General features: G+C 37.3%; 1 protein-coding gene across 2 annotated transcripts in view; it reads left to right on the top strand.

The window, feature by feature from the left end:
* Window positions 1-25516, top strand: part of CAB39 (calcium binding protein 39) — an 81116-nt gene that overhangs the window by 25880 nt on the left and 29720 nt on the right. For both annotated transcript variants that reach the window (XM_072961833.1, XM_072961834.1), the window contains exon 2: window positions 5769-5924. In XM_072961833.1, the coding sequence (XP_072817934.1) occupies window positions 5811-5924 (114 nt within the window). In that variant the 5' untranslated portion in view covers window positions 5769-5810. The remainder of the gene's footprint in view (window positions 1-5768; window positions 5925-25516) is intronic.

Below are 25516 nucleotides of genomic sequence, written 5' to 3' on the forward strand. Positions count from 1 at the left end.
GTGCCTAACCATCCTGACTCTACTGATGTCAGACTTCCTGGGTTCCCAGTGGGTGTTCTGTGTGTTACCCAGCAGTTTCTTGGGGTGGAGTATTAATACTTGATTTGAAGTTTTTGTGCTTTGTAAGATAGAAGTGACCATTTCTGCTGTCATCTGGTCTCCATCTGTTTTGGAGAAAAGAGTAGATTCCCAGTGCAAAAGACCACAAATACAGAGCAAGTAATAAAAAGACTGTTAATCAAACTGTTAATACTAGCTGTCCCTGTAGGCTTTGCAGGTGGTTTTCACTTTCTACCTTGGGTAGTCCTTTAGTGTTTGAATTTTGAATGAACACTGTAACCATTTTTTTTAAAGCTTGAAGTTTAACTCTCAGTGATGGACATAGATGCAGGAATGGATAGAAAGGCTTCAATTATTCTGATCCCCAGCCTAACTCTTCTCCCCTCTACACCAAGGATATAGAAGCTAGTTGAGGACTATGCTTATGTGAACAATGACACAAAAAGCAACTCCTCTCCCTTTTTAAGTCATTTCAGCAGATCAGTAAACGTCCCAGCTATTGTGACAGCCACATTTCCAGAACATCTTGGGATAATTTTGGCCCCATTGACAGCCATTTGCCCTATGTGGAGAATAGTGAGGGCCTCCACTTGGTGTCTGTAGGGATAGAAAGATTTAGAAAATAGAATTTACTGAAATTTTGAACTGATTATATGGAAGAGTTAATGAGTGGAAAGAGTCTGCTGTAAAGACCAAGTTTTGTGATTGGGTGAACAATGGATCCATTCACTGTGAAGGGGAATTTAGAAAAATAAGCAAGACTTGGGGATGAGGTTTGAGTTGCAGGAGGACATCTGTAGGAAGCAGCGGTTGTAACTGCAGGCTGATTGGTTGGGGCTGGAGATAGATTTCAGGTTGTTGAAAACATGGGTAGATGAGATCGCTCAGAATATAGGGTAAGAAGACAGCAAAGATAAAACCTTGAAGGACATCAGCATTGGAATAGAGATGAGTCATTGAATTAAAGGCAGAAAGAAAGGGCATTTGGAGAGACAGGAAAACAACAAATACATGAAAGCTAAGGGGTGTGCAGTGCTAAATGTTCATGCAGATTCCTTTCATGCAGTTTTAGCATTTAATTTCATAAATATTAATTTTAATATAAAAGCATGCTAAATTATTCCCCACTCCTGTCCCCACTCCCCCTAGTTTTCAAGTTAAATTTCCCCTCTAACTCTTTATCTTTGGGATTCAAGCATACACCCTGATGACCATTAGGAGCAGGCTTACCCCTAGTTTGAGAAATGTAGGTATGGGTTTTCCACAGCCCTCTTTATAATTCTAACAGTGACTAGCTTTCTCCTAATGGCATTAGTAATTTTGACTCAGCCCAAGGAATCCTGAGGCTTATTATGAACCTTTTTTTTTTTTTGAAAGGATGGGGGAAGTAGGTATTTGAAAACTAAATTAATTATTTAAATTATAATATGTATTTTTGTCCATTTCCTTCGTGAACTCCAGTTCTGTCTAAAATACAGTTTAGGAAAAACATAGTTTAAGAAAACACTTAAACATACAGAAAATTGAGTAAAAATGAAAATCCATATATCCATCTAGATCTAAAAATTAAGATTTTTGCAATATTTGCATGTGTGAGATAGTTGCCATATTAATGAACAGAAAAGACCTCAGTGTGGTTGGACCTCTGTAATAGAGGCCAGAGGGCTGTGCTGCTGAGTTGGGGATGGGTAAAGCCTCGAACGCTGTGGTAAAGAATTTGGATTTTATCATAAGGGCAGTGAAAAGTTACTGAAGAGCCTTGGTCAGTGGATTCTTGTTATTGTTCCCTAAAAGTCTTTCAAATGCTTATGATAAAGGGGGGAAAGTGGAAATGAGAGGCAAGCAGATGGTTACGGTAAAAGGTGTCTTTTAACTATCTTAACCTTGCTTAATTGTTGTTACTTCCAGCTTGGGCATCTGCATACTCTTGGGATTGTCAGTTCCAAAACTCAGGCATGTCCCTGTGTGTTTCATGTCCTTCAAGGATACAGAGCCTTGTGAATAGTCTGCTTGATGGTGGACCAGCCCCCTGTGAAGGTACCATCTCCACTTCTAGGAGGAAGCATTGTGAGCTGAAGAGTCCACTCTCAGTGGTGCCTTTGCTGTCATTTGAGCCTTGTTGTAAGGTCATGGGTTGTTCTGTGAAGGGATTAACCTCTGTTGCTTGTAAGGACTGAAGTAAGGAGACTGAAGCTTCATGCTCAACTCTTAAACTGTTTGTATTTGGTTCCAGATTTTCATGTTCCTCTTTATTGTCTATCACAAAAATCAATTAGTGATTCAGGAAAACTAGTTTAGTCACCAACTTTTTTTAAAAAACATATAATTGAATAAAATAGAAAATATCAGTTTTGGCTGTGTGTGTGTGTGTGTGTTGTGCAAGTACACATGTGTAACATTTTAAATAGTTTTCTTACAGATCATGATCAAAGTTTGAAAAACACTGCTGGTCCTATTGGCTCTATCTGATTTTCAAGATTAGTAAATTGGCAGCCTTACTTTTCTCTGTCATTCAGCCTTCCATTCAAATGTTTTATGAGTAGTATAAAGGATACTTTTTATGTGTTAACGATAGATTGTTTTATATTATCCATTGATTTCCTTAAACTTAGTTTTTATGTTTATTGAAATTATACATGTGAAATCGAAGGAGACAAATAGTTACAAAATGGGTTTGTAAGTGAAAATACCAGTCCTCCACACTTTTCCTGCTCCCTAGAGGTACCGCCTCTTTTGACTGGTTATTTTGGTATCTTTCTCCGTGTCGTTAATGAACGTACTTAAGGGCACATCCATGATTTCACTATTAACCTGTAACATTTGTCTCAGTAGCTGCTTTTGTTTTCTTTAGTATATGCATTGTAAAGTCAGTAACACAATAAATACTTAGTTGCTCTATGCATATTAATCTAACATTTATTAAAAACTATTTCTTAAAGCATTATGCTTCTTAGCCTTTTAGCAGTGTTCTAGGGACATGTGTTGTCAACCTGCTTGGTTACCAGTTAGGAGCCATTCATGAATTTTAACCTTTCCTAGGTTTTCAGTTAATTACTTAAGAAGTTGGATCACTGAGTAGCATACATTAGTATAAGATATGTAAGCTTAATACAAAGCAAATTTAGACATAAGAAGTTTCCAATGCAGGAGTTTTAAGGGGTTTTATTTCTTTGTTTTTGCCCCTCAAGCATAAGAATTGGTGAACCTGAGGAGTAAATGAAAGAAATAAAAGGATTTGTTTAATTGCTGCACTCATACTTTAAGAGCTGTGTGATATAGTTTTTATTTATATATTTGATAATAAAGTTATACACTTCTTATTTATTCCTTTACTTAGTAGTTATAATTAAATGTATTTTTAAAGCAATAAATCAGAATAAAGTGTGTATACAAGAGAGGGAGGGAGGGGGAGAGAAAATAAAAGCATGCCAGGAACAGCCTCACCACCATGGCTGGATTGGAGCCTGCTGAGGAGTGTCCACTGCTTGTTTGGGATACTTGTTCCTAATTGTATTTCCTCAAAGTGCAGTCTTCCTAATTTGTAAGTTCTGCAAAATCCTGGCTGCCCAGGGTATTAATTAGGAGGAATGATTGTGTCATGCTTCCCCTTTCCCTCACAAAAGCATTTTATACATATGTTGTCTTCAGCAGCTGTACTCCTTCTGCTGTGACCAACATTTAGTATGTGGTAGGACTTTTTAAGACCCCTTTTGCCCTGAAAAGTCACTTCTTCCACCATTGAGCCAGAGCTGAAAATATCTCTGTTGCATAGCACCCTAACACTTCCTGCAAAATACCATGAAACAGTCCCACCCTCCACCCAGCGTTGATTTGTAGCATCACTGCCATTATTTGTGGAGTACAGATAGGGAAGATTATATCTGCATAGGATCTGTTGTGAGTGTGAATCCACTGTGTTTATGGAGAAGCAACCTGCATTGCCCCCCACCCCTCCTCCAAAAAAAAAAAAAGATTGAAAAGAAAAAAGTAATGGAAAAGAATGATTCGGGATTTGGGCCCCATTTAGCCAAGTAATCAGAGAGAGAATGTAACAGCCACTTGGGAATAACTTACCTGTAGTTGATCCAAACCTCTTGTCATAGAAAAGATATTTAGAATTTTGAGAACCTGTGTTTGAGGACATTTCCCGTTGGTTAATGAAGATGCGGTTTTAATGTGATTGAAAAGGGATTTGCAAGCTGAGATAAGGTGAACTATATAGATGATATCTTGATATAGAGATTGTCAGAATAGATCATATCAAAGCATTGTCTAGAAATAACATACCTGTTCATGATTTAATTGTAGACTTAACACTGGCGTTCATTTGCATGTTGTTTTCCCTAAAGGTTTATTTGTAAACAGATATGCAGATCACTATATCTCAAACTTTAGAGAAAAAACATTCCAGTACTTTCTTCAAATGAAGTCTTAGGCAGAGGTCAGAAGAAGCGTTACTGTGATGCTATGCAGCAGAGATATGTTGACGGGGAAAACAATAGGGTTAAGATAGCCAAGACCCACCTCTTCCCACTTGGCAGAAGTGGGCAGTGGGTGCCAGGGGCAGTTAAATATAGGAGTTTCAAACTCACAGTTTTAAAACCGCTGATCTAAGCAAACTGTAAGGTTCTTCTCAAAAGTGTTATCTTTTGGTATCTCGTATGAGGTTGTTTAATGCCTGTGGGTATAACTTCTTTTAGTTTATTTAGTGAAAGAAATTGTAACTTCCAACATGTTCCTAAGTTACTTCAATTGTTTATCCTGTTAACTTTGTTTTTCATTGTGACTTCTTGGAATAGTTGATGTCCTCTTTCTGGATGATGTAATATTGAGGTTTATGTGGTTGAAGTGTTGTTTTCTGCTGCCCACAAAAAAATCGAGAACTTCCAGAATTTCATTATCCCCAGAGTTTTATCCCGTGAGTTCCTTCATAAGAGATAGTTGTATCCAGGCAGTAAAAGTACACCGTCACTTAAAGGATTTGGGGATCTGATGAGAGATTTGTCCAAGGCTCTGTCCAAGGTTCTCTCCAGCCCTGAGACCATAGGACTGACTGAAGAGGAGGATGGGTGTGCCCACCGGAGTGATTGGGAGGAAGCAGCATGAACACAGGAAAAGGCCTCCTCTGGAGAGACAGGGAGAGGGCCTGTTGCTAGTGCTTTTTGGCTAAGTTCCTTACCTAACTTTTTACTTCAGTTTCCTCAACTGTACAATAGAGGTGTCTATTAATCGGAGGTATAGTGTGGTATAGGATATTTTGCATCAAGACAGACCTGAGCTGGTTTTCCCCCTTAGTACCTTGAGCCAGTTTCTTAACCATGTTCAACTTCGCCTGTAAATGGGAGTGATACAGTGTCCGTGTGGAAACTGTTTGAAAGGATCCCATAGATGGTGGGTTAAATTGCTTAGCGGGGACCAGGCAGTACTAGTTGCCCCTCCATCATCAGCACCATCATGTTCCTCCTTAAATGGATGGTTAGGAAAGCAGGGGATTAAAACTGTGATTTGAAAAGTACGAAGTGTTCTGTAATTCTAAGATATTTCTGTATTATCATTTCTCATATATTTATTTGTTTCCTAGTACTGATTTTGCAAGTCATATAAAATAACTTTCTCAAACACTAGTTTTCTTTTCAGAGGGGGATTTAGAAAGCATGTCTTCTGTCAGCCTCACTTTTCCTCACTTGTTCCTTGTGCTGTGTCCCCAGGTGAAGCAGGCAGAGCGCAGTGAGGCGCCTGTCGCTGCCGCCATGCCGTTCCCCTTCGGGAAGTCTCACAAGTCTCCTGCAGACATCGTGAAGAACCTGAAGGAAAGCATGGCTGTGCTGGAAAAGCAAGACATTTCTGACAAAAAAGCAGAAAAGGTATGTATTTGGCTTCATCTTATATTTTCAATATTTTGATTAGGAGCAAATATAAGACAAATTATGAGGTGATTTCTAAAAATCAGTAAATCCCAATTTGGGTTTATTTTTATTGACTTATAGTCTGTTTACAATGTGTCAATCTCTGGTGTACAGCATAGTGTTTCAGACATACATATACATACATATATTCTGTTTTCATATTCTTTTTCATTATAGATTACCACAAGATATTGAATATAATTCCCTGTGCTATACAGTAGAAACCTGTTCATCTATTATATATATAGGAGTTATATCTATATTTAGGGTTTTAAAAATATAGTCCTAAAGTGGCATTTGCTGCGGCTTAAACACCATGTGTTTTCTGTGGTACTACCATCTAAAAATATATTTCTAACTATTTTCCTCCATTTTTCATTAGAGGTTTTCAATTTTATTTAAATTTCAATTTTTTTTCATTGTTGAAGTGGTTTATCTGATTCCTGGAATCAGTGTTTGCACAGTAGTCCTCCTGGGGAGATACTTTCCTGGTTTCTTTTTGTGTTCCCTGTATCCATGATGAGTATCTCCCTCTACCCAGGCACCACAGTCCAAAACCTGACTTTCATCCCAGTCTGTCTCCCTGCTATCTAAAACATCATCTTTCAATAAACAGTATGAACCCCTACTTACTAAGGGGTTTATGGGTTGATCTCAGTTTCCATTCCTACTTGATGAAAATCCTAATGACCCTTTTATGGACCTTAGCTGTAGCCTCCTTGGTACTCTTTCTGAAATATCTCCCCTGCTTTAAATCTTCAGTGCAGCCTTCTCAAGGGGCACACAAGACCCTCCGTGACCTGATCTGTGCTTCTCTGGGTGAATTTGAACCCCTTTCTTCCTTATTCTGTATGCTTTAACAGTCTCAGCTTACCTCTGTTCATTGAAAGCAATTAAAGCAAATAATCAGCTACACTGCCTTTGTCTTGTTTTCTCCTGTTCCATTTTCACCTCAGCCCCAGTTCACCTTTCAGAACCACCCTATTCATTTCTTTACTCCAGGTGGCTTCCCAGAATGCTCCATCTCCTGGCCTTACCCTTGACCCCTAAAACAAGTCTCTACCATTTGGTTCTTCCTTTGTAAATGCCAAGACTGCTGCCATCTTCAGCATGATTTTATTTGGGTTGTATTTTCTTCCTTACTAGACCTCGAGCTCTTTAACCCATGTGTCATTTCTGGCCCACCTGTGCCTTCCACAGTACCTGATTCCCATGGGCTGGATGCCTGATGATTCATTGAATGAATGTTTGTTTGGAGCAACATCTTCCACCCTATCTTTTATTTTAGGTGGTTGTTTTCGGTTTTGAGTTGATTAAACTGATTAGCTTTTACCATTTTTTAAAAATCTGAGACTCTGTGGTTTGCCTGTGTTCTTATAAGGAAAAGAAGTTCACATTCATGGGATTAAGATTTGTAAGTATAGGCTATTTAATTAGTATATTTTTCTGTCATTGAAAGCAATCTACAATTAATAAAATTTTCTATTATTCAACTTTACTTTAGATATTCCATGAAAATTCTAGATAATTTCTTGCATACTTACACTAAGAAATGTGGATAAATGTTAATGATATGATAAAACTAACTCATTTTAAAGATGTCTGGTTTAACAGAAGATAGCTGGGTTCTCATATCTTTGTTTGCATTCAGTCTGCTGTTACATTATTTTGGTTGAAGTATATAAAGAAAATCTGGCCTCATACAAATATATAATTGGAAAAGGGAAAAGTAGTTTAATAGCCTTTCAGATAATTTTGAATATTTTTTGATATCACATTGCAATTTGACAGTTGATAGTTTCTTGGTTATAATAGACTGAAACTATGTAAATGAACTTTTCATACTCTGCACTTTGAAAAGATCCTTTATTCATGCATGACTTTGTAACATGCACTGGTCATTTAAAAAGTACTGAATCACTGACTTACACATCTTCCAAATGTTGACACATTATTAAATATAAAAAAATCACATTTTAAAATATCACCACTGTGATCTCATCAGAAAAGTATGTTTTGGGAAGTGGTCGGACTTATTTATGGTGTATTCAAATTTCAAAATTCAAATTTGGCAACAAATACTGTTGGTTGTTTTCCCTAATTAAAGTGACAGGTTCACTCTGTTTATTTTTGAGAAAATGTCTGCCAAATATACAAGCCTGAATAATTTGTCAGTTTTTCGTTCAAGGAAAAGTGATACTCCATAAAGAAAACAGCTTGTTCGGCTCATAGCTCAAACATTATTACCCAAGTACTTTTCCTTAAGATAAGCAACTGTACTTCAGTAAGGGGCAAAAGGTGCCTTATGCATTCTTCCCATTTATCACACCAAATGTTAAAAGGATGTACGTATACTCAAAGGTCAAAATTTAATAAAATGAAATTTTTTTCTGCTTCCTCATGACATTTTTAAGTGAAACTGGCCTTTTTTTGTTAACTGAGTGCATGATGATGAAGACTACAGTGATAGCTAGTCTAGTATAGTTCGTTGTCACTGCCTTGACTTGGGCTATGAGTCAACACCAGTGCAGATGGCAACAGTGGAAAAAGGCACATTATGTGTTGGCATTGATATGAAAACAGTTTTGACCTCATAGACCCCTTGAAACAGAGGTGAGAATTCCTGTTCTAACCCTAAGCAAGAATAGACCTCTTGCTATTAGGATAAACAGAGCAAAGAAAAATAGTTGAGTTTATGAAAAATAAATTTTATTTCAAAGGAAGGGGACACCTCTGAAGAGAGCAGTCCATGCAAATTACTTATTCTGAAATAGATGAGGAATAGGGAGGAAAATCCTGGACTTTCTGATTTTACTTTTATCAAGATTCAAACAGAAATAGCACTAATACAGATGGTAAACAGAGAACTGAGACTTGAAAACATTGGAAAGATGAAAATCTAACCATTAAATTAAAAACCATGAAAAACAACTTTGACATCATACTTAAGACTGAAAACTTGAAGGTAGTCCCATTAAAACCAGGTTGCTTGCTATAACTTGTTATTTAGCATTGTTCTGAAAATTCTAGCCAATTCATGAAGAAGTGGTTTAAAAATAAAAAAACACAGCTATTTCCAATAAAGAGGGGAAATTTCAGTGTTAAGATATTAATATATCTTTATAAAAAACAAGAGACTCAGTGTGAAAATGAGAGTTCACCAGGGCAGCTAAATACAAAATTCATAGCTTCCCTAAATACTAATCAAAACTATCTAAAAATTGTAATTTTTTAAAAGTATTTTGTTTACTTTACAACAAGAACAAAAGTAAGGTGTTTGGGAATACTTTCATCAGGAAGTATGTCGAACCTATATAAAGAAAACTGTAAAAACTTACCAGAGGTACAAAAAAATACTTGCTCCATGTTATTGGATGGAATATAGTTAAGATGCCATTTCTTATCAAATTAATTTTTAAGCTTAAAGCAGTTCTATTCAAATCACAGCAGGAGTTTTTTATACCTTGACAAGAAATGATTCTGAAGTCCTAGAAGAATAAACAAAATAGCTACAAAGTTGTGCTACAATTTAAGGAATATGAATTCTATTTTGTTTTGGAACAAAACATGCATTTCACACATCCATTCGTAGTCTTCCCGGTCATGGTTAATGAAACTCCATCCTTCCAGTTCTTCAGGCCAAAAGTTTTGAGTCATCCATGACTCCTTTCACACTTCCCAAATCCAATTCATGAGCAAATCCATCCACTTTATTGGGGTGGGGGTGTTAAAAAGCCAGAATCTAATAACCACTTCACCCCATTTTCCTAGTTACCACCCTCGGCTGAGCTACCATTATCCTTGCTCTGGATTACTACAGTGTTCTTCTAACTCATCTCTCTTGCCTCTCCACAACCATAGTGATTCTTTCAAAACATGAGTCAAATAATATTTCCCTTAGAGTAAAAGTCAAAGTCCTTACAAGGGCTGAACTAAGTTCTACAGGTCAAATCCTGCCTACGCCTGTTTTTGTAAGGCTTGTAAGCTAAGAATAGTTTTTACATTTCTAAAGGGTTGGTTTAAAAATGTGAATATACAACAGACTTTATGTGGCCTATAAAGCTTAAAATATTTACTGTCTGATGCTTTTACAGAAAAGTAAATGTCCACCCTTCTCCTGGCCAGTCAGGCCCATGACCTCAGTGGTCCCTTCTGCTAATATTCCCCCCGCATTGGCGTCCTTTTCTCATGCACTCTGGTCTCACTCCTGCCTTAAGGCCTTTGCATTGGGCTGTTCCCTTTGCCTAGGATGTTCTTCCCCCAACTCTCTGCTTGGCTTACTCCCTTATTGCCTTCAGGTCTTTACTCACGTGTCCCTTTTCACCCAGCCTGATACTTGAAATGCAGCCTTGCCCCCGGCATGTCTGTTCCCCCTAATCTTGCTCTGTTTTCCATTGTATCACTTAACATCTTTGATATACTTAATGAGGTTTGTTTATTGTTTCTTCCCTCTGTTAGAACATAAGCCCTCCAAAAACAACTCAGTAACAATTTGTTATTGAGTTTACTGAAAATGGAATACAGAGTTAACATGAAAACACTGGCACCTTATAACTCTTCTAAACCCTTAATTTTTACTGAATAGGATGAAGTGTATTACTAAGAGTGTTGTAACAATTTGTATATTGAGTTTATGATCAATAAGAAAGTATCACAGCCAAGTATCTTCTGAATTTTATGACGGTGGCCAAGTATCACATTCCCTTTTAGTGATACCACCCACAAAAATAGTTTAATAACCCTTCTCAAGAGATCTACCCTGTTGGTCCTAGTATCTTCCATATAATTTTGTGTTCATTAATTATCTTCCCCTGTAGTTTGGGATATTCAGTGGACATTTTTCATGATTGGATGAATAATTATACCTAGTGGATCTGATTAGTGGGTAACTGAGCACCTAGGCAGGATTTTGGTATCTGTTGCAGGATACTGTCCCCAGTTCTAAACTTTCAATAGTATTTGTTATCATTGATTTATATGAGGAGAATTAAAGGGCTTAATTAACAGAATTTGTGAAAGACAAAAATTGGAGAAGGATAGAAGGCTCTACAGGTGACTAAATCAGGTGCAAAAGAAGGATCAGTTAGCTGGGGGTGGTGGGGTAGGGGTTGGAGGAAGGATATGATTATAATTAATAAACTGCAATATGGATAAAAGTACAGATCTGTACTACGGTCTAAAAAAAAGATGAGATACCAAGGGAGAATATAAGACAGTCACTAAAAATATTTGATTAAACCAAAAGAAGGCAGAAAAAGAAGAAAAAATAGGATTAAAGAACAAATGGACCAAATGGAAAACAAGCAGCAAGATGATAGGCTTAAATGTACCATATTAATAATAACATTAAGTATAAATGTCTGAAAACCCCGATTAAAAGGCAGAGATTGTCCTGTTGGATGAAAAAGTCCTCTAACTGTATGTGCTTACAAGAAATGTACTTCAAAGACAGTAACACAATTAGGTTACAATTGTGGATGTCCCTGTTGTATTCTTGATCTCAGAGGTAAATGACTCAGCCTTTCACCACAGTGTATAAGGATGGAGAAAGACCATTTTAATTAACACTTGTCAGAAGAAAACTGGAGTGGCTCTATTAATATCAGACAAGAATAGATTTCAGAGCAAAGAATATTATCATGGATAAAGTCATTTCATGATAAAATAGGGGTCAGTTAATCCAAGGGACATAACAGTCCTAAATGTTTATGTACCTAATAACAGCTTTAAAAAAAGTGAAATAAAACAAAGCAAAAACTGGTAAAACTAGAAGATGAAACAGTCAAATCCACAAATATAATTGGAGATTTTAGTTCCTCAATCCCAATGGTTGATAGAAGAAGTAGGCAGAAAATCAGCAAGTAAAAGGCTAAACATATATAACATGTCTGTGACTACAGTGGAATTCAATTAGATATCAATAACAGAAAGAGCCTTAGAAAAATTCCAGAATATTTGGAAACTACATATCATACTTTTAAATATCTCATGGATTGAAAAAGTTAGGAAGTTATTTGAGTGGAATAAAAATGAAAACACAACATATTAGAGTTAATGAGATGTTACCAAAACATTACTCATAGAAATTTATAACACTAAATTCATATTTAGTGCTATAAAGGTCTCAGCTTCTACCTTAAGAAAAAATAGAAAAAGAAGAGCAAATTAAACACAAAGTAAGGAGAAAAGAAACAAATAACAATTAAGGCAGAAATTAGTTAAAAGAAAACCAGAGAAAACAATGAAACCAAAACTGATTCTTTGAGAAGAGGAGTAAAATTGATCGACTCTAGGAAAGACTGATCAGGAGAAAAGACAAATTACCAATATCTGGAATGAGAGAGTTGACAGCACTACAGATAGTAAAAGGGTTATAAGGGAATATTATGAACAACTTTATGCCAATAAATGTGACAACTTAGATGAGAAGGGCAAATTCCTTGAAAGATACAAATTCTTTCAAATAGATACAGTACCTTAATAGCAATGTATCTATTAAAGTAATGCAAAATTTAGTTAATTATCTTCCCACAAAGAAAAATCTAGGCACAGATGGTTTCAGTAGAGATTTCTACCAAACATTTAAGGAAGATATAACACAATTTCTCCACAAACTTTTCTAGAAAATTTAAGAGGAGGGAATAGTTCTTAACTCATTCTTTGAAGCCAGGATTATCCTAATACCCAAATCAAAGACATTATAAGAAAACTATAGACTAGTATCCCTCGTGAACATAGATATAAAAATTCTAAAGCAAATTTAAGCATTCCTGATTAAAACTCTGCAAAACTAGAAACAGAAGAGAATTTCCTCAACCTAGTAAAGGGCATCTACAAAAGCTGTACGGGGAGCCTTATACACAATGGTGAAAGGCTGAGTCATTTACCTCTGAGATCAAAAAGAAAACGGGGGCGTCCACTTTCACCTCTTCTATTCAGCTTTGTGCTTGGAGATTGTAGCCTGTGCAGACAGGCAAGAAAAAGAAAAGACATGGGATGAAAGAAGTGGAACTGTCTTTGTGAATGACATGATCATCTACTCAGAAGATCTACAAAAAAGCTAGTAGAGCTAATGTATGAGTTTAGCAAGCTTGTAGGTTACAACAATATACAAAGGGCCAGTAGGAGTGAAAAACAAAATTCAAATTTTAAAATGTTAAATATAACATTAAATAAAATATTATTAAATAAAAAACATGAAACACGTAGAAGTAATCTGACAAAAGAAATGAAAGACCTGTACACTAAAAACTACAAAATACTGTGAAGAGATGAAAGACCTAAGTAAGAGACAGGCACCTTGCTCATGGGTTGAAGAACTCAATATTGTTAAAATGTCAGTTCTCCCCAGATGATTTATAGATTCATTGCAATCCCAGCAGGCTTTTTAATAGAAATTGACAGACTGGTTCTAAAATGAATATGGAAATACAAAAGACCTAGAATAAAACAACTTGGAACAAAAAAATTGGAGAGTTCACACCTTCTGATTTCAAGAATAGTAAAGCTACAGTAATCAAAACAGTGTGATATTGACATAAAGATAGACAAATAGATCAATGGAACAGAATAGTGAATCCAGAAATAAACCTACACATATATGGAAAATTTTTGACAAAGGTGCAAATGCAATTCAGTGGAGAGAGAACAGTAGTTCCAACAATTCATGCCGAAACAGTTTGATTGCCACACATGCAAAAAACATGTTGGATCCATACCTCATGCCACATATAAAAGTTAATTCAAAACGGATCACTAACTAAATATAAAACCTAAAATTATAAACACTTCTAGAAGAAAGTGGGATAACCTTTGTGACCTTGGGCTAGGCAAAGAATTCTTAGATATGATACCAAAAGCATACTCTATAAAAGAAAAAAATTGGAATTTGTCCACACTAAAATTTCAGCTCTTCAGAAAACACTGTTAAAGAATGAAAAGACAAGTCACAGACTGAGAAAATCCTTGCAAAGCATTTATTTGACAGCAGATTGCATCCAGAGTACATAAAGAACTCTCAAAACTTAATAAGAAAACAATCCAATAAAAAATGGATTAAATACACACTTCACCAAAGAAGATACACAGATTTCAGATAAGCACTTGAAAAGATGTTAATCTTAGGAAATTGCAAAGTAAACTGCGATGAAATACCACTACACACCTATCAGAGTGGCTAAAATTGAAAATACTGCTATACCAAATGTTGGTGATTATGCAGAGCAGTAGGAACTGCTGGTGGGAATATAAGATAATACAACTACTTTGGAAAACAGTTTAGTGGTTTCTTAAAAAGCTAAACTTACATCTAGCCATTTCACTCCTAGGTATTTACTCAAGAAAACAAGAAGTACATGTCCATACAAAGACTTGTGCATAAATACTTATAGCAGCTTTATTGTAATAGTCCAAAACAGGAAATAGCCCAGATAGATGAATAAACCAGTTGTGGTACATCCATAGAATAGAATACTATGCAGCAATAAAAAGGAATGAACGATTGCTGTACACAACAACGTAAATGAATCTCAAAATAATTGTTGAGTGAAAGAAGCCAGACTATTAAGAATACATAGTGTATGATTCTATTTATACAAAACTCTGTGACTAGCCATAATGACAGAAAGTACATCTGCAGTTGCTTTGGGGTTGGCAGGGGTGTATGTGGAGGGTTAGAGTGGAGTTAGTGGAGGGAGGGGACCACAGAGGAATCATGGTGGTGATAGATGTCACTGTCTTGAGGGTTACATGAATGTGTACCGAAGTCCAGAATGATCAAATTACACATTTTAAACATGTGTGCTTTGTTGTATGTCAATCATAATTCAGTAAAGAGACTTAGAAAATTTTATCCATGTACCAACTGAGATATATAGGTGGCTTAGAAACCACAGATGTTTGCCCTGAGACTAGATTGTGTAATAAAGCTCCCCCAAAAAACTATCGAAAGCCTAGGTTGCAGTATTTAAGTTCAGCGTGATCATCTTCTGCTCTGTGTAGACAACTACATTCCTGCGGAAGTAGAGAAACTACGTCTTAGGGGGACTGACCAGGTTGGCACAGAAGAACAGTTTCCATAAGAAACAGTTGAATGAACTGGAGATGTGAAGTAGAGAAAGAATAAGATTTGAGCCCTCAAGCATAGTAAACTGTTTTTAGGGGGTCATCTAATATTAGATCAGGGGAAGGTTCCAGACAGTGACAGAAGACAGAATTAAGACCTGTGAGTGGAGGTAAAACAACGAGTCCAACTTCATCTTGATATTAGGAAAAATAATAAGTGGAATTTGGCTTCCTTGGGAGATAACAAGTTTCCTGTCTCTGGATATGTATTGGTGTGGACTAGGGGACCACTTAAGTCTTGTAGAAGGAATTCAAGCTTTGTATGATTGGCACATCCTTATATCGATACAACACTGTAGTTTACGAGGTGCCTTTGTTGAGAACAGGCCTCCCATCTTGTTTTGAGGTGGAATAGTTATTATCCTCATGATCCACGTGAAGAAAGCTGTTGTTCCCTAAGACACCCCTTATGTTAGAGTCAGAGGTGGTAGTCACTCCTGTCTCTGCAAACCCATGTAAAATCTTGTCTGTTTCTACTTTTTTCATTATACCCATGGGCATTTTCTCATTCGTTTCTTGTGATCTTATAGACAAAAATGATAAATATAACATTTCAGTGTTTCTTTCTTTGTAGCGTGTGGTATTTTTCCGTGTTCTATATGGTACACAGTTGCCATATTAAGAATTGTGTATAATACAGATAGATTACTCCCTTAGGAACTAAGCCATACCTTTTAAAGAGAATTTGAAAACTACTTTCCTTATACCTTTAGCAAAACCCTTTATTTTTAAGTAACCAGGCCATGAGAGTGGGGTGCAGTGGAATTTGTTTTTCCGTTGCTAACAGTCACACAGATCTGGTATACATAATGACTGTTTACACACTCTTTGCCCACTGTGTGCTATATAAAAGAAGGTATGGCTGCCTCGCTCAGCTTATACTTGGTTCCCTTCATCGCTGTGAATGCATGTGTTCACAGCATTGAATAGCTATATTCACTCATTTCACAAGAGGAGTAAGTTTGTTGGCATACTTAAAAGGGGGGAAGGGAGTAGCCTTTTCATAGCATAGCCATTTAGCAGTGACTCATGGTTACTAAACTTGTTTAGAGTAATCTTTGACACCAGAAGGTTATTAATAGGGTTTTCTTAGTCCATGATCTTTTAGCTTAGAATACTCAGACATTTTCTTTAGTAGAGAGGCACATACGTGTGTAGGATTTTTTTTAATGTAGAAATTGATATGATAATAGGATTGGTCTTATAGTTGAATATTTGGCACCAGCAGTATTTGTCAGTTTACTTTTAGGTTCCATCTCACATCCTTTATCTTAATTTATTTAAAAAACTTACTTTTTTCTGTGAGATCATCTAATAAATCCCTTTTAAAGAATGAACTGACATTTAAAACAGCAAATATAGATTGGTATATATTTAGAGGACTCTTATTTAAAATGATTCTTTTGCTAAAGAGTGGATGTAAAGAAACTGAAAAAAAAAGAAAAATACAAGACAAAATAATAAATGATTTAAATCCCCTCCCCCTCAAAAAAATCTAGGTCCTTTGAGGCATTTCTCAATAATAAGAACTAATTACATGTAAACTATAATAAACTCAGTTATGTAAACTGATAGTGAACAGAAGCATGGAAAATTCTGCTTAATAGATCATTTCAAAATTGTTTCTAAAAAGGATGACTTTATAAACAGTGATTCCCATCTGAATTATGTTTCCTTATGCCAGGTTCCATACTCACAGTAGTTGACAGGACAGTTTTTTTGGCAAAAGATGACAGTGGAAGTAATTACTGTCATCACTTCTATTCTTATCTTTTGCAAAAGATTTCCAGCTTGATTGAATCCACAGACATTTTAGTACCGTTGTGTATGTGGGCAGATAGATGGGCACATGGATCAAATTTTATCCCTGTTCTTAAGGAGTTTTTAGTCTAATCGGGAACAGGTATGTAAACAATACAGTACAGAGATACTTGGGGGTATGAGTGAAATTTTGTGGGAATGAAGAGGATGAAGCAGTTATTATCTTTGTCAGAGACAGGCACAAAGATAGCAGGTGAGATTTGAACTGGTTTTGAGGTGTTTGGCAGGCAAAGAGTGAGAGGAAACACTGTGAAACAGCCTGAAGTGTGGCGTGTTCAGAAAATAGTGGAGTTTAGGTGACTTTATGGGGTGATGGAAGAGAGTGGTTAAGAAGTGAGGCTAGAAATGTGGATTGTGGGAGATTGAAAAGGGCCTTATATACAACATAGATAGACTGGGGGAGCTGAAGAAATCTATTGCTGTTTTGCTTTGTTTAAAAATCCTTATTTTAAAATAATTTTTAATTAACAGGAAGTTGCAAAAAAGTATACAGGGAGATCCCATTTACCTTTCACCCAGTGTCCCCTAATAGTAACATCTCACTAAACTATATACAGTATCAAGACCTGGAAATTGACATTGGTACAGTCCACAGGCCTATTCCCAATTCCCCAGTTTTATAATTCTGTGAGTGTATGTGTGTAGCTCTAAGCATTTTTATCACACGTATAACCACTACCACAGTCAAAATACAGAGCTGTTCCCTAACCACAAGGCCCCCTTTTGCAATGCCTTCATAGCCACACCCATCTCCTCTTCCCCAGCCCTAACTTGCTGGCAACAACTGATCTGTTCTCCCAATCTGTCATTTTGTTATTTCAAGAATGTTTTATAAATAGAATTATATGGTATGTAACCTTTTGAAATAAGCTTTTTTTTTTTACTCAGCTTAATTCCCTCCCTCCTACTTGCATGAGATCCATGCAAGTAGTTATTATCAGTAATTCCTCTTAATTGCTGAGTAGCATTCCATTCTGTGAATGTACCATAGGTGTACATAGGGTGAATGTTTACCCTTTCACCTATTGAAGGACATCTAGACTGTTTCTAGTTTTTGACTAATACAAATAAAGCTACTATGAACATTTTCATACAAGTTTCGTGTGAATATAAGTTTTCTCCTTCCTCTGGGATAAATGCCCAAGAATGCAGTTCTTGGGTCATATGGTAAGCGCATATTTAGTTTTATAAGAAACCATCAACCTCTTTTGCAAGTTGCTGTAACATTTTACATTTCCACTAGCAACGTTTCAAAGTCAGAGATGGGGTGAGATTGAAAGTGTTGGAGAGATGGACGTAATGGCAGAGGATTAACTTGGTAAGAGGACTTTGATGACAAGGAAAGCTTAAGGGTAAGGTGGAGATGCAGGGTATGAGACTAGATTTCTCAGGGAGAATTGAGAGGATTTGATGGTTGTCTGCAGTTAACCACAGGTTCACATATCCTTTGGTCTATCATTCTACCCACCACATTTTTTCCAGAGCATGAGTCAATGAACTGTGACCTGGGTCAATCCATTACCTAGTTATTTAAATAAAGTTTTATTGCAACACAGCCATACCCATTCACTGACACTTGATCTATGGCTGCTTTCCTGCTGCAGAGGCAGAGTTGAGTAGTTGTGACAGAGATCATACGACCCACCAAAAGATCATTACCTATTACCTAAAGAAACTTGATTTTTTTTTTAAAGGGCATGATAGTTTATTTTTTTTAAATGTAGTACTCTGATCATAATGACCAGCATATGTATTATGATGGCTTTTCTCTTGGGTATTAACATTACAGTATATTTGTATACTGAAATGTTTCAGTAGGATCAAGAACGTTAGAGAAATAAAGATCTTAGATGAAAATGAACACTGATAATTCTGGTGTCCTACCCCACAGGATTAATATTTAAACCTCTTATGAATCAGTGACATTATAATGTTATATAATTATGAAAAAAGAAAATTTTCTTTTAAACAGGAGGCATGAACTTATACTTCTTTGTTCTTTAATTTTTAGTTTTTATAATTTAAGTTATGTCCACCCTGGCCAAAGCACAGTCATGTAAGATACTTCAGATAATTTCCATGCTACCATCACACAAGTTTAGTGATTTTCTTTAAAAAAAAAAAAAACAAAAAAAAACCACTGTCAAAAAAGTAGGCAAATAAAACTGATTTTTTAAATCATTTGAAAAGCATAGTGCTTATTTGTGCAATAGACTCAAACTTAAATGCTATAATTGTAATTTCCAACCTTCTGCAATAAAATTAACATTTATACCTGATAGATACTTTTGATGAGATAGATTTTAGTAGGAATTCTTATTTTGGTTAGAAATCAAGGCAGGTAGGTGCAAGGAGAGTGTGTGTTTTGTGTTTGTTTGTTTGTTTATTTTTTGTTTTATTTTCATTTTTTGAGGAGTAGGGTGGTAGTTAGGTTTATTTATTTATTTCTTAATGGAGGTACTGGGGATTGAACCCAGGACCTTGTGCATGCTAAGCAGGCACTCTATCACTGAGCTATACCTTCCCCGCTATGTTTGTGTTTGTTTTACTTTTAAACTTAATGTTCCACATATGTGTAAAGGGTGCCCTGGAGAAGCAGGTAGAACCATGCTTTCAGGTGCTCTTTCTCCCTTCATCCACTTTTTCAGCTTTACTTGATCCTTGTTTGTATATTGGGATTCTACACAAGATCTTTATTTTGAAAAATGGTGACAGCAGGTTTAGGAAGTATGATATCGGTGACCCCAAAAGCATTTAAAAACCAAGATTTAGAATATCTTAAGCATTGAAACCATCTCTTTCAACGCTTAAGATATTGAGATTCCATACTTGAGTTACCACTTCAGACTTAACACATTCAACTCAAAATTCATTTTCTCTGCCCCAGAAGTGGTCTCTCTCTTCCTGACTGACTGGTTTAATTTTGCCTTTATATTCCTGGCTCAAAACTTTAGGGTTATCAGGTTCTTTCTTTACTTCAGCATCTGTTTGCCAAAGTCCTGTACACTTAAAATCATTTGGTGAGGGGAGAGGAGGCTGAAATTTGCAGCTTCTCCCTCTTTCCCTTTTTATAAGCGCTCCATAGGTAATGTAGGTGTGTGGGTGCACGTGTGTGCAAGAGCTCTAGTCTTCCTTCATTGAGCCTAGTCTTAACTGATTTCTATATTTACATATATCTGTATGAAATAATGTATTTTAGTTGATGTTCATTCCAAAAATTCAGAAAATTCAACAGAGTATGAAAGGAAAAATAAAGCTCATCCTGATTGCACTGCCCCACAAGTGAGTGCTGTTAAGATGATAGGATATCCTCACCAATTCTCATTCATATTCTGACTCTCTCTCTCTCTCTTTCTGGGGCAGATAAGATACTGCACACAGAACCATGCTATTTTAGAACCTCATTTGTGTTTTAATTTTAACGTTAACATCTCTGCCTATCAGTATAGATCTACTTAATTGTCCTTAAAGCTTGCCATGATCTCACATTTTATGGGCACACCGTGATTTAACCAGCTCAGTGGGATAACTTTTACTTTTAAGCCTTTGCTCTTGTAAATGACACTGCTTATACTTACATCTTTGTGTAATTAGCTATTTCCCCAAGGTAAATTCCCTAGAAGTACAATGGGTGATTCAGAGGGATTGCACCTTTTAAAAAAGCTTTTTGATAATATTTTGCTAAAATACTACCAGCGCATCTTCTAGAAGTCTTTGCCTCTGATAGGAGGAGGGAAATCTCTTATCATTTTAAGTTAATATTATTATAAAGTAGAATATCTTCTTTTAAGGTTATTAGCCTTTTAATTTCTGAATTAAGCCTCATCTATACTTTAACCATGTTACTCTAAGTGTGCTTTATATATTAATAAGCTAGGCTTCACAAGTAACTTTAGCTATTAAAAAAAAGTAGATGGGCCTTGTTGGGTCCAGAGGAGGAGTGGGTAATAAGGGCTTTGAGCCCTTAGAGACGTGATCTGGAAGAACTTGTGGGTGAGTGAGTACCTCCTCTGGTCTTCTAAAATTGTATTTTTGCATCACTATTTTGTATCTGAGTGGTTGCTGCTGCTGATGGTAAAATAGTACAGGGGCAGGTATACTGTGGGAACATTGGGCTTAAGGGAAGAGATTTAATATGAAACCTGAATTGGTGGGTGTCTTGAAATAGGCCATTTGTACTGTTTGACATTTTTTCCACCTTGTATTTTTTGATGAGGAAACAGGAAGTCTCACAGTCTTAGTTCTAATTGGAGAAGTTATTATGGGCACTACCCTGAAAATTTTGGAGTAGTTACTTGTCTGCTCACTCTGGGAGGGAAAGAAGTCTAATTCTGGTACTGTTACTCGTAAGGCGAGTAGTAGTTGTGTACTTTGGAACATTTGTTACTGCTTAAGTAGATCCTGTACCTTAAATTGTTTAATTTAAAAATATTTTTTAAGATACTAATTAGAAATAAAGTTGTTTGTGGAGGATTTATATGCCTGCCTCCCCCCACCCCGCCCCGCGCCGGCAGTTAGGGGCGGTACTTCTCAACCCAGAGCCTTGACTCTGAGAAACTGCCCAGCCTCAGACTCTTCCCTCTGTGGCTTTGCTCAGCTGCGTGTCCCAAACTCCCATTATATGGCTACTTAGTAGAATCACACAGGTCAAACTACTTCTCAAAAGCTGCAAGAAAACTACCAAGAATTAAAATTCTGTGCCTCTCACCCAGACGAGTCGGCAGTGAGCTAGTGAGGCAGGGTCCGCGTCATTTTCCAGTCAAGGGAGTGGGCTTCTCACCCAACAGAGTGGCTGTTCTCTCACGACCATGTATTTATAAAACAGTTGACCATGTTAGTAGTCTGTACCCATGAAGCATAATAGAGGCTCACTGGCCACACAAGCGTGGCATCTGTGTCTCAGAACCCCGGGTTCTGCTGACAAGATGTGCCCGGCAGTTCAGTCAGGTGACAGAATCCTGAAGTCAGATCATGTGCAAATCACCGTCTCAGACACTGGCGGCAGGAGGGTATAAAGACGCGTAAGCAGGCCCTTCCCAAAGCTCTCGAATGTGTGGTAGGGAAATGAGAGGTAGGGATGAGAAGAAACAGCACTGAAAGGCCAGGACTGAGACCTGTATCAACTGCTGTGGCATCAGGAGGAGAACAGAGGAGGTGGGGAATGGGCTGTGAGAAGGGAGGGGAGCAGTTTGAGCATTCAGGCTCTCGGGGTTGCTTGAGCAGAGACAAAGCTTCCAGGGCAAAAGAGTGAGAATAAGTGATGTGGTGAAAGAGAATTGGGAGAACCTTTATGTGGGATTGAGATCTTCAGAAATGGAATGGATCCCAGCAGGCATTGAGCCCAGCAACCTTCCATGAGGCCACACTATTGACAGAATTGCAAGGGGGGACTTGAGTCAAGGCCGGCCCCCTCCATGTGTAGGCCCTTTCTCCAGCACACGTACATAGAGCCATCAGCCAGGGAACTAAGGAGGGGTGCCTCTTACCTGTGAAGTAAAAGCAAAATACGAAGATTGAAGAGCTTTTTAGATTGATAAAAACGATTGCAAAAAGAGTGGCCTTCACCCAGCTTCCTCAAATGTTAACATTTTATGTAGCCACAGTACAACAATCAAATCAGAAAACTAACGTTGATATAGTACTATTAAGTAATCCACAACCTTTTTCAAATTTCTGCAGTTGTCCTGCTAATGTCCTTTTTCTGGACCAGGATCCAATTTAGGATCACACGTCGCATTTAGCTATAACGTCTTAGTCTCCTTCCGTCAGGAACAATTTCTCAATCTGTCTGTGACTTTAGTCACCTTGACCCTTTTGGAAAATACTGTCCAGTTATTTTGTAGAATCTTCCTTAATTTGAGTTTGGCTGATGTTTCCTCATGATTCAATGCAAGTGATGCCTTTTTGGCAAGAAACCCACAGAAGTGATGATGCTGTGCCCTTTGTGGCACGTCCTTTCTAGAAGCACATGAGGTCAGTCGTCTTGTTACTGTTCAGTTTGGTCACATGGTTAAGGGCTGTCTCCATATTAAAGTGCTATTTTTCCTTTTGTCTTTGACAAGTCTCTTAGGGGAGTGGGCATCTTTGTTTAAAAGTCCCCCAAGTGATTCTGCTGTGTCTGCAGGGTTGAGACAGAGGATGGCAGGAATACACAAGATGGATCAAGGAAGTTGAAGATGTTTTCATTAGAAAGTCTTATCTCAGTATGGAAGGAGTGAAGCTAAATGTTCAGATACATAGACTGGAAAGAGAGCTAAAGCCTCTTGAGGAAGGTGAAGCAACTGTTTAAAATATTTGCTGCTGGGAGTAACTGGTTAAAAACCAATCCAGCTGAAAGGAATGTTTCTGGAGGAAGTGAAGGCAATTGAACAGATGAATTTTAGTGAACCAAGTGTGCACAAGTTCCATCACCTTCTCTGCAATGCTCAGAACCCTGGGCACTGAAGTAGAGAAGGTTTTCAGTAAAGGCCATCCAGCGTTGCGTAGGGCAGTGAGAGACCTGGAGCCACGGACACGGGCAGCCTTGAAACATACAGTCTTTCCAGACAGGTAGCATGGTCATTACGGAGCCCAGCGGATTAGGTATCATGATGATCTCAGCAGCTTGACGTGGGTACTGTGTGTGAGGAGCTGTAAGTGTGAATAGCTTACTGAGTAGGTGTGAGGAGACAAACTGGAAGGTGGCAGATAAGGAGGATGTGGTCAGGGAGGCAGAGAACATATTGATATAATGCAGGCTGGCCAGAGATGGGGAACTGGGCAGGGTCACTACTATGAATGCCGATGTAGAGAACCAGGTGAAATCTAAATAAGAATTATGGCCAAGTTATTTGCTCTGTATGTGGCATCTTCATTCAGTAAATTCTTCATCGCCTTTTCTGGTGAAACATGTAAATTCTTAAGCTTTTCTGATCACCTTTTAGTAATAGTTGATCATATTACTTATTTTTTAAGCTCTTTTTTAATCAACGTGTGGTTGATATATTGGGGAACAGAAAGCACACAAATAGTTGAAATATGCGTTAAATTAGAAGTCATCAATTGAAATATGGACTTGATCACTCTCATTTATCAGGACTGTTAATAAACAATAAAGTTGATGAAGTTTAGTTTTTCTTTTATATCATGCTGCCGATTATCCTGTGAAGATGGTAACTAACCTTGGAAGTACCCAGGTATTTGGAAGTTTCTTGTCCCCAGTGCCATTCTCTATTTCAAAGTAGTTTGAGTCAACCTTTTATCTGTTAAGCTCTATTCCAAACTAGCTTTTATTTGGCATCATTTTGTGGCGCTGTTTTTCAAGTGCCTATTTACATGGTTGGTAGACCTATTTACATATGTGACCTATATACTTAGTTATTTGTTAGAAATCTTAAAAGTTTAGGGTTCTGTGGGGAAGAGTGAAAAGGGGGAAATGGAAGTAGAAATAGGAAGATAAACCAGTTGTTACCAACATAATGAACACTTTCATCTATTTATCTCATTCCCTATGGTATTTTGCTCTTTAAAAAAATTAAAATATGAATTGTAAAACATTCAGACAGCTCTAAAGTACAGCAAATGAAAAGTGAAAGTATTCTTTTTACCCCTTGCCATAGGCAGACTGTACTCAGTTTGGTGTATATTCTTCCAGACTGTTTTCTCTGAGAAAACGAGGAGTTAGGTTCTTTGCTCGCCATTGTAACTCTACCAAGTAGATTCCCTTAACTTTTCTTGGTGAGATGTTGCAGGGTGTCCTTCCTTCCGGCCCCTGTATCTGCACTACTTTTTAAGAAGGAATTCCTTGACTTTATGGTGTGATAACGTCACATTTCCCTCCGTCCCATGTTCCTCTGGATTTTATACTGATGTTCAGTCATTTCATGAAGCATGTACGGAGCACCTGCAAGCACTGGGCTCCTGATGGAGCAGAAGGAAACAGACATTAATTAGAAATCGTAAGGAAAAGCAGAATTATATGCAGCTCTGAGAAACACTGAAGAAGGGCCAGGTGGTAGGAGAATGTATGATAGAATTTACTTAGAAAGACTTCTCTGAGGAAGTGATCGTTGAGCTGAGCGATGAAGGGAGAGTGGGAGTTGGCCAGGAAGTGGGGCAGGATGTGAGCACAAAGAACGTTGCAGGCATAGGAAACCACATGTGCAAGGACCCTGAGAGGAGACCAGTGTGACCAGAAGCACTGGTGTATAGATAGTGGGGGGAGGAATTGCACTGGAAGGTAAGTCAGAGAACTAGGTCAGACGATTCAGGGTTTTACAGGCCATGTTAAAAGGAAATTTCTCCATCCTAAGAGCAATAGATAATCGAAACATTTGAAACACAAAAATGTAAGCATTTTAAGACAAAGCCTTTTAAGTTTTAAGCACAAATGTTAATCATATTTCTATTATGAAAAGATCAGTCTAGTTGTTATGTGGAGAATGGACTGTAGGGGATTCAAGGAAACCAGTCGGTAGTCTACTCAGAGTCCAAACAAGAGTTATGGAGACTCTGACTTGGATGGTGATGGTGTGGGGATAAATAGATGGATTTTGGGGACTTGATGATGAAGTAGATATTGGGGCAGTGTGAGGAAGATGGAAGAGGATGAATCCTAAGTTTCTGAG

Source organism: Vicugna pacos, chromosome 5, assembly GCF_048564905.1.
Source record: "Vicugna pacos chromosome 5, VicPac4, whole genome shotgun sequence".
Taxonomy (NCBI): Eukaryota; Metazoa; Chordata; class Mammalia; order Artiodactyla; family Camelidae; genus Vicugna; species Vicugna pacos.